General features: G+C 37.9%; 1 protein-coding gene across 10 annotated transcripts; it reads right to left on the bottom strand.

The window, feature by feature from the left end:
* Positions 1 to 1,432: 1,432 nt before the first annotated feature.
* LOC127421143 (transmembrane protein 106B-like) lies at positions 1,433 to 12,220 on the bottom strand. Of its 10 annotated transcripts, none has more exons than XM_051663940.1 (9): positions 12,121 to 12,203; positions 10,562 to 10,666; positions 9,054 to 10,015; positions 8,800 to 8,863; positions 5,057 to 5,216; positions 4,674 to 4,814; positions 4,544 to 4,593; positions 4,391 to 4,444; positions 1,433 to 3,196 (listed from the first exon to the last, which is right to left on the bottom strand). In XM_051663940.1, the coding sequence occupies exons 3-9, from the start codon at positions 9,304 to 9,306 to the stop codon at positions 3,067 to 3,069; spliced, it is 852 nt and encodes a 283-aa protein (XP_051519900.1). In that variant the 5' UTR covers positions 9,307 to 10,015; positions 10,562 to 10,666; positions 12,121 to 12,203; the 3' UTR covers positions 1,433 to 3,066. The 10 variants fall into 10 exon arrangements, with proteins under 10 accessions (XP_051519900.1, XP_051519903.1, XP_051519901.1 ...); XM_051663943.1 differs by having other exon boundaries at positions 9,054 to 10,012; XM_051663941.1 differs by having other exon boundaries at positions 10,596 to 10,666; positions 12,121 to 12,194.
* Positions 12,221 to 13,268: the final 1,048 nt, after the last annotated feature.

The raw sequence follows: 13,268 nt of genomic DNA, 5'->3' as shown, positions 1-13,268 counted from the left end.
TGGGACAAGATGAAAAATGTAAAAAAAAAAAAAAAAAAAATTCAAATCAAATGATTGCAACACGCTCAAAAAAAGTTGGGACAGTCGAGTGTTTACCACTGTGAAATATCACCATTTCTTTTAATAACACTTATTAAGCATTTGGGCACTGAAGACACAATTTTGTTAAGTTTAGAAAGTGAAATTGTCCCCCAGTCATCCATTATGTAGGTCTTTAGCTACATAATAATACGGGGTCTTCATTGTCGTATGGGGTGCTTCATAATGCACCACACATTCTCAACTGGAGACAGGTCAGGATTGCAGGCCAATCTAGCACCCACACTCTCTGCCTACACAGCCATGCACTTGAAATCTGAGCAGTAAGTGGTTGGAAAATGCAGGGACATCCCTGGAAAAGATGGTGCTGGATGGCAGTATATGCTGCTCCAAAATGTTTACATATCTGTCTGCATTCATGGTGTTCACACAGATGTGTGGGTTACCCATGCCATGGACACTGACACACCCCTGGCCCATACAGACATTGACTTTTGGACCTGACGCTAATAACAGCTTGGATGGCCCTTTTCCTCTTTGGCCTGGATAACACGACAGCTTTTGTTTTTTTGTTTTTAAATGTGGACTCTTCAGACCAAAAAACACAGTTCCACTGTTCTACTTTCCATCTAAGATGAGACCGAGCCCAGAGAATTCAGCAGCGCTTCTGGACAGTGTTGATGTAGGGCTTCTGCTTTGCATAGTAAAGTCTTAACTTGCAGCTGTGGATGCAGCGGCAAGTGGTGTTGACTAACAAAGGTTAACTAAAGTAATCCCAAGCCCATGTTCATGATATCCATTACAGATGAATGCCGTTTTTTTAAGACAGTGACGTCTGAGGGATTAGAGACCACAAGCATTCAGAAGTGGTTTTCGCCTTGCCCTTTACACACTGAGATTTGACCAGAATCCTTGAGTCTTTTAACTATATTGTTCACTTTAGGGGGTGAAATGCCCCAAATCCTTCCTATTTGTCTATGACACGATTGTCTCACCTGTTTAACATCTCCTGTTTCCCATTGCCTTATTTCAACTCGTCAAATTGTTATTAGTCTTAAATGGCCCATCTCAAGCCTGTTGCAATCATCTGATTTGAAATTACTGTACATTTTTAAAAAACAATTAAATTCACAAGGTAAAAACATCATATAATGTGTAGTTGTAGTGCTTTCAATATAGCAAAGGATGAATATAATTTACAAATCACTCCTTTTTGTGTTTTTATTATTAAATTATTAGAATTTGTCATACTGTCCCAACTTTTTCAGAATTGGGTATGTATTTGAAACTTGTATAATTTTGTTGAGAGAGCCATTTTAGCCATGGTCAATTTAATTAAACTGGTTCAATAAGTTTCAATGCACTGTGGTGGTGTAAAATAATCCAGAGTTCCTTAGAGATGTATCAATTGCACATTTATTAATGCAACAAATGACCAAAAAGCTTAAACACTCTTGTGAACATAAGAAACCATGTTGTGTGCTTCTATACAGAATCATCATCTGATAGCATTATCAGTGTTGCTGAAACATAAAAGTATATCATACTGTAAAAAGAAATGCATGTACACTCTGTCAAACACATTTGTTAAACTCATTATCACACAAATAGAATGAAATAGCAAGCAACTTAAAACACATCTATTTAATGGAAACCATTATGTTTTTTTATTCCAGACACTGAAACTGGGCCTTCAGCAGGGTCAAGTTCATTCAGTACAATCTCTACAGCAGTCCAAACTTCTTTTCTCAAAAATCAAGTGTTACATACAAACATGTACATGAAGCAAATGCTGGTTACAAAACACATGAATGCAAAGTCATATTTGTAGCGATTCCTATCGCAGATGCAGTAGACTATCTTTAAATCAAATAATAACCTTTGTACCTTTTTACAAACATGATTACAATTTTTAAAAATGTACTTCTTAATAGTCCACTTTCACAATGTTAAAAATGTTAAATTGTTATCAAAGTTACACCCTCCTTCAAAACAGCTGGACAAATTACATCTGATTTTGTAGATATTCTAAATAAAATGCATTTAAATTCATGAGTGAAATCTATGTTATTACATTGAGAATCTAAAGGAATTATCATTTCTTACTAAAACATCTTGCACGCAGCCAGACAGTCTCAGATCTCAGTGATTGTTGGTTTTCTACATATGTAGTGATTTATCTGTTAATTTACATATGCAGGGAATTTAAAGAGTTTATGAACAGCTTATGAACTGTGACAAACAGTAAATTTGCCACCAAAGTGTGAAACAAAACAAACAGATTGAAGAATATAACTTGTACCAAACTGTGCGTTATCTACACTGACATTCCCTTGGTCGTCACCTGCCAGTTTTACTGGGACAAAGTGGCTGATCCTTTTGTATGACACACAGAAACTGGGAGCAATGTCACACCAACAGAGGACAACGTCATGTACTGCAGCCTGTGAGATTGCAGCAGTTCTGTGGAATGAGGTATTAACAGTAACTTGAGGTAACCCATTCATCTGGAATATTTCCTTTTACACATAAAGTGCATCTCCCCTCAATTTAAAGCCCAAAGCATGCAGGGCCTATTAGGGTGTTTGGATAAAGTTTGATCCTTCACTAAAAACTGTAATGAACATCAGATTACAATACAAAAAAAAAAAAAAAAAAACTTTAACCAGGAGTGCACTAGACAAACAGTATTCTTCAAATAAATCATTACATCAAGTAAATTTAGAGAGCTTTAAAATAGGTAGTGCTTGAAAACAATGGTATGTTTATCAAAAGGGAACAACCTCTACCCACACAATGCATAATTCAGTTTGGCAATGTTAACTGGAATAAAAATTAGGCAGACCTCAATGTTAATATTGCTTGGAGAACATAAAACATTACAGTGCATCATTCGTAATCTGCAAACACCCAGACATGTTCTTGTGGTTAAATGGCAGCGAAATGTAACCAGTTTTGCTGAATTGGCACGGAGTGGAGAGGTAAGGGACAGGGTGACGCATTACACCATGTACATCAGGGTCACCTCTAGCCTGCCCAAGGGGTATTCAGTCTATACTCATGCAGGGATGTAGTGTTCCCTCCACAATCCACATACTGGTACATCTCCTGAGACACCTGCTCAGCATGACCAAAATACACTACAGTGACTGTTATCCTGGAGACCAAGAACCAAAGTTAGTCACAAATGGATCAATCATATTTATGTGATTATACAATGATACAACTACGATTACCCTGATTTGAAACTCAAATCTGTTTCTGCTATACATAGCATTTTTTTTTTTTTTTTTTTTTTTTTGGGTTTTCTCCCCAGTTTGGAATGCCCAATTCCCAATGCGCTCTAAATCCTCGTGGTGGCATAGTGACTCGCCTCAATTCGGATGGCGGAGGATGAATCTCAGTTGCCTCCACGTCTGAGACTGTCAATCCACGCATCTTATCATGTGGCTTGTTGACAGCGTTACCGTGGAGACATAGTGCGTGTGGAGGCTTCACACTATTCTCCGCGGCATCCACGCACAACTCAAAACGCGCCCCAGCAAGAGCGAGAACCACACATTATAGCGACCATGAGGAGGTTACCCCATGTGACTCTACCCTCCCTAGCAACCGGGCCAATTTGGTTGCTTAGAAGACCTGGCTGGAGACACTCAGCACGCCCTGGATTCCAACTCGCGACTCCAGGCGTGGTAGTCAGCGTCAATACTCGCTGAGCTACCCAGGCCCCCCATACATTGCATTTAATGATAACTTTGTCTGTATTACTGATGTCAGTTTGCATGCGTTATTGCCCAAGTATTCAAGCACTGTGATATAAAGCCCAAAGATTAGACTTGAACGCTAGGCGTATGCGTACAAGACGCGTGACGCAAATTTCGTCATCGTCGGAATGCTTGACCACTGAACGTGAGCGGCCCAAATTTTCCAACCGTGCGTACTCTGATTTGGACTAATTAGTGTGTCCACAAGGTGGCAACACTCACAACTGAGCCTTTGCCATCACACAGAAGTGCTAGATGTAATCGCTGCTGAACATCAGAAGATGAAGGTAGAAACAACAACAGTGGATGTGCACATCAAGGGGGCTTGTGTGAGGAGGTCAGAAGAAACCTGCATTTGTCTTAAGGAATATAAAGACATGTTTATGGGTCTAAACTCCTGAAGAGTAATAGTGCATTATTTCATAGCAGTCGTAGTGCACATGCACCAACCGCAAGTGTAAGCACACAGTCAAATGGAGTATACTTTGAAAGGCTTACGTTCAACTGTACACAGACGCTTAGCGTTCGCATCAAAACCAAACAATACTTTGGGCCTAAGTATGTCTAATTCATGGAGGGATACTCACTGCATCTTAAGTACTATGTTGTGCACCTTGATGCTCTGCAGGGTACAGTAGTCACTGTAAAACAGAGGCAGTTTAAAAAGTCTGCTGATTGGGTGGGTATTGGGGTGGACATGTTAAAACATGTTTTAGTGTTTGAAAAGGGGGTATACTTACTACATATAACTTATTTCATCTGCTATGGTGGTGGGCACCATGTAGTCAATCTGAAAAACAAGATATAAACAAAGTTATATATGCTGAAAAATGTCACCAATCCTGCCTTCTTTTCAAATGCCAATTTTACCTGCTTCATGTCCAGGGGGCCAATAGTGGTGATGTTGCTAACACGAGTTTTTCCGATCACCGTCTTGGAAAACTGCACTTGGGCTGTTATGTTGGCCACATCCACAGAGTAAAAGTTGTTGTTTGTAATATTCAGCGAGTTCTTTAAAAGAAACAAATACATAAATAAACACATAAATGGGCTGAATAAGCTGCACTGCAACTTGGACCCATTTTTCACTACTAATAGTCCTTCTTACCAAGGAGCACCTTTGCTGCAAATATGTTTTCACGCTTCTGAGCATATTTTTTCTTCTTGTGACCATCAGAACCATTTGAAAACTACGGGAGCACAACACTCATGTGTCGTGTCTGCAAGCTGATAATTGCTCAAGGGGAACTTACAGTAATATTGAGATACACGATGCGTTTGATCTGGTCATAGGAAACGTAGACAGACTTCACTCCCACATAGTTCACATCAATGGAACGTGGGAAAAGGAAGAACACAGCCAGGCCGGAGAGCAGCAGGCACAATATGACTGAAGCAGTCACGTACAGCTTGCTGTAAGACATATAACAGCAATGAGCTGAATCTGCACTGTAAACATATTCAAACACATTAGGCAAGGTATTCCCATGTCTTTACATAAACTTATTCCAATAATATTCATCCTATTTTGTTAGGAGATGTAGTCCAAAATAGTGTTTTCTCATTATTTGTGATGAAAGATTCAGATGTTCAAAAGATAATAATGGCAGTGTAAGAAAACTAACAGGTATTATCACAAAACAATCTGACAAAATGTCCTCTTCAAGTGCTAAATAAGTCTATACAGTGGCATGCAAAATTTTGGGCACCCCTGGTCAAAATTTCTGTTGCTGTGAATAGTTAAGTGAGTAGAAGATGAACTGATCTCCAAAAGGCATAAAGTTAAAGATTAAACATTCTTTTCAACATTTAAGCAATATTAGTGTATTATTTTTATTTTGTACAATTTTAGAGTGAAAAAAAAGGAAAGGAGCACCATGCAAAAGTTTGGGCACCCCAAGAGATTAGAGCTCTCAGATAACTTTTACCAAGGTCTCAGACCTCAATTAGCTTGTTAGGGCTATGGCTTGTTCACGATCATCATTTGGAAAGGCCAGGTGATGCAAATTTCAAAGCTTTATACAGTGCATCCAGAAAGTATTTACAGCGCTTCACTTTTTCCACATTTTGTTATGTTACAGCCTTATTCCAAAATGGATTAAATTCATTATTTTCCTCAAAAATTCTACAAACAATACCCCATAATGACAACATGAAAGACGTTTGTTTGAATCTTTGCAAATTTATTAAAAAAAAAAAAAAAAAAACTAATCACATGTACATAAGTATTCACAGCCTTTGCCATGACACTCAAAATTGAGCTCAGGTGCATCCTGTTTCCACTGATCATCCTTGTGATGTTTCTACAACTTGATTGGAGTCAACCTGTGGTAAATTCAGTTGATTGGACATGATTTGCAAAGGCACACACCTGTCTATATACGGTCCCACAGTTAAAAGTGCATGTCAGAGCACAAACCAAGCCATGAAGTCCAAGGAATTGTCTGTAGACCTCCGAGACAGGATTGTATCGAGGCACAGATCTGGGGATGGGTACAGAAAAATTTCTGCAGCATTGAAGGTCCCAATGAGCACTGTGGCCTCCATCATCCATAAATGGAAGAAGTTTGGAACCACCAGGACTCTTCCTAGAGCTGGCCGCCCGGACAAACTGAGCGATCGGTGAAGAAGGGCCTTAGTCAGGGAGGTGACCAAGAACCCGATGGTCACTCTGACAGAGCTCCAGCGTTTCTCTGTGGAGAGAGGAGAACCTTCCAGAAGAACAACCATCTCTGCAGCACTCCACCAATCAGGCCTGTATGGTAGAGTGGCCAGACAAAAGGCACATGACAGCCCGTCTGGAGTTTGCCAAAAGGCACCTGAAGGACACTCAGACCATGAGAAACAAAGATTGAACTCTTTGGCCTGAATGGCAAGCATCATGTCTGGAGGAAACCAGGCACCGCTCATCACCTGGCCATTACCATCCCTACAGTGAAGCATGGTGGTGGCAGCATCATGCTGTGGGGATGTTTTTCAGCGGCAGAAACTGGGAGACTAGTCAGGATCGAGGGAAAGATGAATGCAGCAATGTACAGAGACATCCTTGATGAAAACCTGCTCCAGAGCGCTCTGGACCTCAGACTGGGGCGAAGGTTCATCTTCCAACAGGACAACGACCCTAAGCACACAGCCAAGATAACAAAGGAGTGGCTACGGGACGATTCTGTGAATGTCCTTGAGTGGCCCAGCCAGAGCCCAGACTTCAACCCGATTGAACATCTCTGGAGAGATCTGAAAATGGCTGTGCACCAACGCTCCCCATCCAACCTGATGGAGCTTGAGAGGTCCTGCAAAGAAGAATGGGAGAAACTGCCCAAAAATAGGTGTGCCAAGCTTGTAGCATCATACTCAAAAAGACTTGAGGCTGTAATTGGTGCCAAAGGTGCTTCAACAAAGTATTGAGCAAAGGCTGTGAATACTTATGTACATGTGATTTTTTTCGGTTTTTATTTTTAATACATTTGCAAAGATTTCAAACAAACTTCTTTCACATTGTCATTATGGGGTATTATTTGTAGAATTTTGAGGAAAATAATGAATTTAATCAATTTTGGAATAAGGCTGTAACATAACAAAATGTGGAAAAAGTGAAGCGCTGTGAATACTTTCCGGATGCACTGTACATACTCTGACTCCTCAAATCTTGTCCCAACAATCAGCAGCCATGGGCTCCTCTAAGCAGCTGCCTAGCACTCTGAAAATTAAAATAATTGATGCCACAAAGCAGGAGAAGGCTATAAGAAGATAGCAAAGTGTTTTCAGGTAGCCGTTTCCTCAGTTCAAAATGTAATTAAGAAATGGCAGTTAACAGGAATGGTGGAGTTTAGTTGAGGTCTGGAAGACCAAGAAACATTTCAGAGAGAACTCCTCGTAGGATTGCTAGAAAGGCAAATCAAAACTCCTGTTTGACTGCAAAAGACCTTAAGGAAGATTTAGCAGACTCTGGAGTAGTGGTGCACTGTTCTACTGTGCAGCGACACCTGCACAAATATGACCTTCATGGAAGAGTCATGAGAAGAAAACCTTTCCTGCGTCCTCGCCACAAAATGCAGCGTCAGAAGTTTGCAAATGAACATCTAAACAAGCCTGATGCATTTTGGAAACAAGTCCTGCGGACTGATGAAGTTAAAATATAACTTTTTGGCCGCAATGAGCAAAGGTATGTTTGGAGAAAAAAGCGTGCAGAATTTCATGAAAAGAACACCTCTCCAACAGTTAAGCAATGGGGTGGATCGATCATGATTTGGGCTTGTGTTGATGCCAGTGGCACAGGGGAACATTTCACTGGTAGAGAAAAGAATGGATTAAATTAAATACCAGCAAATTCTGGAAGCAAACATCACACCATCTGTAAAAAAGATGAAGATGAAAAGAGGATTGCTTCTACAACAGGATAATGATCCTAAACACACCTCAAAATCCACAATGGACTACCTCAAGAGACGCAAGCTGAAGGTTTTGCCATGGCCCTCACAGTCACCCCGACCTAAACATCATCGAAAATCTGTGGATAGACCTCAAAAGAGCAGTACATGCAAGACGGCCCAAGAATCTCACAGAACTAGAAGCCTTTTGCAAGGAAGAATGGGCGAAAATTCCCCAAACAAAAATTGAAAGACACTTAGCTGGCTACAAAAAGCGTTTACAAGCTGTGATACTTGCCAGGGGGTGTTACTAAGTACTGACCATGCAGGGTGCCCAAACTTTTGCTTCGGGCCCTTTTACTTTTTTGTTATTTTGAAACTGTAAAAGATGAATATAAAAAAGTAAATTTGCTTAAAATATTAAAGAAATGTGTCATCTTTAACTTTAAGCCTTTTGGAAATCAAGCCATCTTTTGCTCACTTAGCTATTCACAGCAACAGAAATTTTGATCAGGGGTGCCCAAACTTTTGCATGCCACTGTATTTTAATGGACGCATTTAAAAATAAGACTAAATGAGTGGAGACTACTTGCATCAGATGTGACCAGTATAATAATCATATCTCTTACGTTCTCCTTGGTCTCAGCCTTTGGTCACTGTATGGGATAAGGGCCACCAGCTGGTTTTCTTGGCCTGCATAAACATGTCATATTTTGTTTTAAAAAAAAAAACATTATTTATTTTTTTGTGAGAGGTGACATGTCAGATTGGGTTACTTTTAAAACCTTCACTCTGGCATTTGATAATATCTGTTTATATCTGTTTCGATAGAAACTCTAGATGAAAAGGTACTTTATAAAGTATTATCAATTTATAGATGTACCTCGTGGGATTCTTCCAGTGCCTTGGCATGTGGGGCAGGTAACGCTGTCTCGGCCGGTGAACTCGACGTAAGGAAACTGAGACACGTCACCCCCATTTTTACTCTCATCAGTTTGCATAGCACTGTAGCCAGGTGATGAAGTCAGGCTGTCCTGACAGTCATCATGACAGGCTTGCTTAGGCAGGTGGGAAAGAGCCTTCCCCATTTTTACACCTGGTGAAAACAGCAATGTTATAATATGGATGAAAACCATAAATTATTCAGCAATATTTATGCTCTTTTAGAACATATTCACATCACAAAATGTATCAGAATCTTTAATAGAAAATCGTATAGCTAAATCAGAATCCCTAATAAAGCATTGAATAAATCAGGATGGAATAGAAAAGAAACCTTAATGGGAATCAAAAACAACAGACTCTTTACCAGACAATGAATAGAACAGAATACTTCATTAGGCAACAGGATAGAATAAATGAAATCTTTAATACAGACTGTAATGGACACAGAACGTAGCTTATGTATTTCCGGTCAACTCTCAGGGGGCTAACAATCTTCCGGTAAAAAAAAACCCCAAACTCTTCCGGTATCGTATCCAGCTAACGCAAAAGTGTCAAGAGTTGTAGCCAACTGCTCTTCTTTCTAAAATAAAGCAATTTATCACAACAAATGTGATAAAACAAAACATCACTGAGAACACTACACACAGTACTGTAAAATTATTATATTTTCCCCCTAGCCAAAGCATGAGATTACACATCAGTAAAGCCAGGGGCGGATTTAGGCATGGGTGACATGGGCAGTTGCCCAGGGCGGCATCTTGCGGGGGGCGTGTTGAAGCGGGTTTCGCCCAAGGCGCCGTACAATTAACCCCCTCCAGGTCAACAACTTTTGGGGGCGTGTTGAAGCGGGTTTCACCCAGGGCGCCATACAAGCTAGAACCACTACTGAGTAAAGCACTACTGAGAAGAAAAAAAACACAAAAACAAAACTTACAGTTGAGTATTCATTCGTTTTTATATATAATCTGTAATATCACACCACAATATTCATAAATAAAAGTAATGTACAATAACACAATTGGTAACACTTTACAATAAGGTTACATTTTTTAACATTAGTTAACAACATTAGTAGTACATAGTTACATGAACTAACAAAGAACAATATTTTTACAGCATTTAAAATTCTTAATGTTAATTTCAACATATTAATATATTTTAAAAATTAAAAGTTGTATATGTTAACATTAGTTAATGCATTATGAACTAGCAATGAACAATTCTATTTTATTAACTAATATTGACAAAGATTAATAAATACTTTAATAAAATATATTGTAAATTGTTTGATCATGATACCTAATGCATTAATGCATGTTAACAAATGGAACCTCATTGTAAAGTGTTAACACACAATTTAATCTATATTTATTGTGTCAAATTACTGCTTCATTGTTAACTGTCCTTTTTTGCAAATAAAAGAAAAAAGGAGAATAAAAAGTTCACTTCTCATAAGCATTCATCCATCATCAGGGCTCACTTCAGTTCGGCAGATCCCTGCACACGCACATGACAAACCTCTCCGAAAGGGGACACGATATACAACAGAATCTAATAGAACAGAATATTTAATACAGAACGGAAAAGAACAGAATCTTTCATAGGGAAATAATAGAAAAGTATCTTTAACCATATTTTTTAACAAGGAATAGAATAGAACAGAATCTTTAACAAGGAATAGAATAGAACCTGTAATAGAGAATCAAAAAGAACAGTATATTTAACAGGGAATCAAATAGAATAAAATAGGAAACTGAATAGAATAAACTCATTAACAGAGAATGAAATAGATTAGAATCTTTAATGGGGATGAAACAGTACAGAATTTAATAGAACAGATTATCTAATACAGAATGGAATAGAACAGAATCTTCAATAAGGAATTGAATTGAACAGAATCTGTATTAGTGGACTAATTAGAATAGTATTAAAAGGGAATAGAATATTTCATACAGAATGGAATAAAACAGAATGCCTAATGGGAATCTAATAGAATAGAATCTTTAATAGAGAATCAAACAGAACAGTACCTTAAACAGGGAATCGGATATAATAAAATATTTAATAGGCAACTGGATCGATTAGAATCTTTAATAAGAATGGAATAGAAAAGAATTCTTAATGAAAATGAAATAGAATCTAAAAGAAGAGAATACTTAACGGGAATCGAATTGAACAGAATCCTTACTGGAAATCGAATAGAATAGAATCGAATATAACAAAATCTTCAATAGAGAACTAAATAATACAGGAACCGAATAAAATAGAATATATAAGAGAGAATGGAATAGAACAGTATCTTTAAAAGGGAAGCAAATAGAATAGAATCTTTAACATAGAATAGAATCTAATAGTATCTTTGGCTAAGAAATAACGGAACAGTAAAGGAATCGAACAAAACATCAAGAGAGTTGGCTGAAGTCGAATCCAATCACATGAATAAATGGCCACAATACTTTGCTGAGCAGGTCCAAACATATTTTATAGTTAGAAACAAACTTGAAAAACAAGCTTTTAACTGATCTGAAGTCGGCCATCGCAGCTGAGATGCTTTACAGTTGAGTACAGTTGAGTTGGACTCAAGCGACACAACTACCTCATCTTTATTCACTGTGATAGACAAGTTGATGTTCCTTAAATTGGAAGTCATGCCAATCCGAAAGAGGATAACCGCGAGACACGATGTCAGTGATCAGAGAGTGACATCAACCATTTTATTGCCAAAACAACAGTCGACCTGGGGTCAGGTCACGGCTTTGATATTTCAGCAGAAAAGTAAGAAACAGATACATAACCATTACATAATAAACCATTCGTAGGCCTTGACACTACACCAGCTCGTACATGAGACTCGCTAGACCAGTTGGCTAAAAACAAAGCTAAGCTACTGACGAACCGAGCCAATTTGATCGGAACCAGTCAATAATTCCAGTGCCTAAAACTAAAGAGGGTGTGTCTAACATTAAATATGAATACTTATGTAAAATATGCTATTCTTACCTTACCGAATTAGTTTACTTGAGCGCCTCTGCAGTCATGCAATTCTCGTTTATCTCTTGGCCTGACCTGCGTACTGCGTACTGCGTAGTGCGACGCTTCTCACGAATCCTACTACGGAGACGGCTCAGCTCATGAATATTAATTATGCCATGCTGGGGCTGATTGGTTCATGGAACGCCCAGGTGACCGGCACCCACGTTTTTCCATTTATAATAACTTTTATTAACACAAATAAACATTATTACATTACTAAACTGTATAAAACACACACACACACACACACACACACAAACAGTTAGCACTACACTGGGGACAGGGTTGGGAGGGTTACTTTTGAAATGTATTCCACTACAGATTACAGAATACATGCTGTAAAATGTAATTTGTAACGTATTCCGTTAGATTACTCAAGGTCAGTAACGTATTCTAAATACTTTGGATTACTTCTTCAGCACTGGTAGATTTTTTCACTTGTTTTGACTATAAAAACTCTGCCAGTACAGTAACACAAAATACACGTTAAAAATACATTCTCTGAAAAACCTAAATATCTTATGCAGTGTTGTTTCTAAAACAAGATCAATCAAACTGATCTTGTTTTAAGGATTTTTAGATATTTTTACAGGAAAACAATGACTTTTTTTTTATCAAGAATACGATTTTTGCCCTAATATCAAAGGTCTTACTAGAAAAAAAGAAATTATGATCCATGAATTTTCTTGATAAAAAAATATAAATAATATTCACTTTCCATCTGAAAGGACTAAATATTAAATGAAACAAATGACAATAAAATGCAAAGTAATCTCTTCAGTAATCAAAATACTTTTTGAATGTAACTGTATTCTAATTACCAATGATTTAAATTGTAACTGTAGTGGAATATAGTTACTTATATTTTGTATTTTAAGTACATAATCCAGTTACATGTATTCTGTTACTCCACAACACTGACTGGGGAACAAACGGAGAGAGAGAAATAAAAAATATCCATACATAATTTATAATACATAAAAAAATAAATAAGCATAAAAGTAAAAAATAAATAAATAATCAGAAAAAAATGCTCATAATACTTAAGAAATCTGTTTTATTGTTATCATTTATTAGTTTAAGATTTACATTATGCAGTATTACAATTAGAAAGACTTAA

This window comes from Myxocyprinus asiaticus, chromosome 30 (assembly GCF_019703515.2).
Source record: "Myxocyprinus asiaticus isolate MX2 ecotype Aquarium Trade chromosome 30, UBuf_Myxa_2, whole genome shotgun sequence".
NCBI lineage: Eukaryota > Metazoa > Chordata > Actinopteri > Cypriniformes > Catostomidae > Myxocyprinus > Myxocyprinus asiaticus.
Note: the sequence above shows the minus strand (reverse complement) of the source record. Positions and strands in the feature narration are given on the sequence as shown.